The sequence below is a fragment of the Dipodomys ordii genome, unplaced genomic scaffold (genome assembly GCF_000151885.1).
Source record: "Dipodomys ordii isolate 6190 unplaced genomic scaffold, Dord_2.0 Scaffold33, whole genome shotgun sequence".
NCBI lineage: Eukaryota > Metazoa > Chordata > Mammalia > Rodentia > Heteromyidae > Dipodomys > Dipodomys ordii.
The window spans coordinates 7,349,757-7,351,416 of NW_012267249.1; the positions used below are offsets into that span (position 1 = coordinate 7,349,757).

General features: G+C 46.7%; 1 protein-coding gene across 1 annotated transcript in view; it reads left to right on the forward strand.

The window, feature by feature from the left end:
* Nucleotides 1-1,660, forward strand: part of Rad54l (RAD54-like (S. cerevisiae)) — a 21,673-nt gene that overhangs the window by 12,523 nt on the left and 7,490 nt on the right. The window contains 3 exon segments of the mRNA XM_013016953.1: nt 303-489; nt 629-759; nt 1,274-1,384. Coding sequence (XP_012872407.1) covers nt 303-489; nt 629-759; nt 1,274-1,384 — 429 coding nt within the window.

Sequence of the window (1,660 nt, forward strand, 5' to 3'; positions counted from 1 at the left end):
TAGGAGTCTCACGGTCTCTCCTGCCCGGGCTGGCTTTGAACCGCTATCCTCAGATCTCAGCCTCCTGAGTAGCTAGGATTACAGGTGTGAGCCACCGGCGCCCGGCCAATTATAGTTTTTTGGGCTGGGAATGTGGCTTAGTGAAAGAGTGCTTGCCTACCATGCATGAAGCCCTGGGTTCGGTTTTGCAGTCCCACATAAACAGAAAAAGCTGGAAGTAGCTCTGTGGCTAAAGTGGTAGAGTGCTAGCCTTGAACAAAAGAAGCTCAGGGACAGTGCCCAGGCTCTCAATTTTGGCCCAGGACTGGCCAAAAAAAAATAATCTTCCCTGTCTGTCTTACCCTGCCGCCGCCCTCGCCGCCCCTCTCCCGCCAAAGGACAACAGTTTTACTAGCCTTTTGTCCTATTTTCTAGGTGTCTCATACGGAGGACATCTGATATACTTTCTAAATATCTGCCTGTGAAGATTGAACAAGTGGTTTGTTGCAGGTACAGAGCTCAACTGAAGGGTGTGTAGTAAGTAGATAGAAATTCAGTCCCTGAAGCATGGCTGTATTTTAAGACATTCTTGGTGAAAAAAGAAGTATGGTCCAGCTTGCCCATTGACCCAGCTGCCTTTTATTTTCAGACTGACACCCCTTCAAGCTGAGTTATACAAGAGATTCTTGAGACAAGCTAAGCCAGCAGAAGAACTGCATGAGGGCAAGATGAGCGTATCTTCACTTTCTTCCATTACCTCATTAAAGAAGCTTTGTAATCGTGAGTTGGACCCATATCCTAGTGTCCTCCATGAGCAAGGGAGGGTAGGGTTCTCTGGGTAGTCCAGTGACCTTCATTTGAATGTGGCCAGAGATTCATGAAGGCCACATGTGATTCCAACTCTCACCAAGGCATGAGCCCTGCATTTACACTGTAAATTAGACACCTTGCTTTGGGAAATTTATCTTGTCCTCTGCTTGGCCTGTGCCTGATGTTTAAAACATACAGTACTGTGAATGTAATTCCTTGCATTGCTCACCTGCTTATATTGTTAGGTAGACAAGAATATAATAAACGTTGACTCTGTTATAGCTCCCTTGCTGGGTAAAATTGGAGCAAGAGTGTCCATTCATGCTCCCAGAAGGACTTGACTGCATTCTTTTGGAACTCAGGAGGGAGGAAACCCAGTGAGTCTGGTGCTGAGGAAGGCTTTCTGAGCTAGGCATCTAAAGATGGTTCTAGTGAGCATTGAAATGTTAACTTCAGAAAGCAAAACTAGTGTTTGTTTTTCCAGATCCAGCTCTCATCTATGACAAGTGTGTGGCAGAGGAAGATGGCTTTGAGGGTGCATTAGACATCTTCCCCCCTGGTTATAGCTCTAAGGCTCTAGAGCCACAGCTGTCAGGTGAGTCCTTTCACCAGTATTAGGGATCCTCTAAAGGAACACTGAGAAAAAGGTATGGAATTACTTTGTGCTGAAGCTACCCTATATCAAGGCAATCTGCTAGGTTCTTTTTTTTTTTTGGTGGTCCTGGGGCCCGAACTCTGGGCCTGGGCACTGTCCCTTAGCTCTTCAGCTAGTGCTGTACCACTTGAGCCACAGTGCCACTTCTGGCTTTTTCTGCTTATGTGGTGCTGAGGAATCGAACCCAGGGCCTCATGCATGCAAGGCAAGCACTCT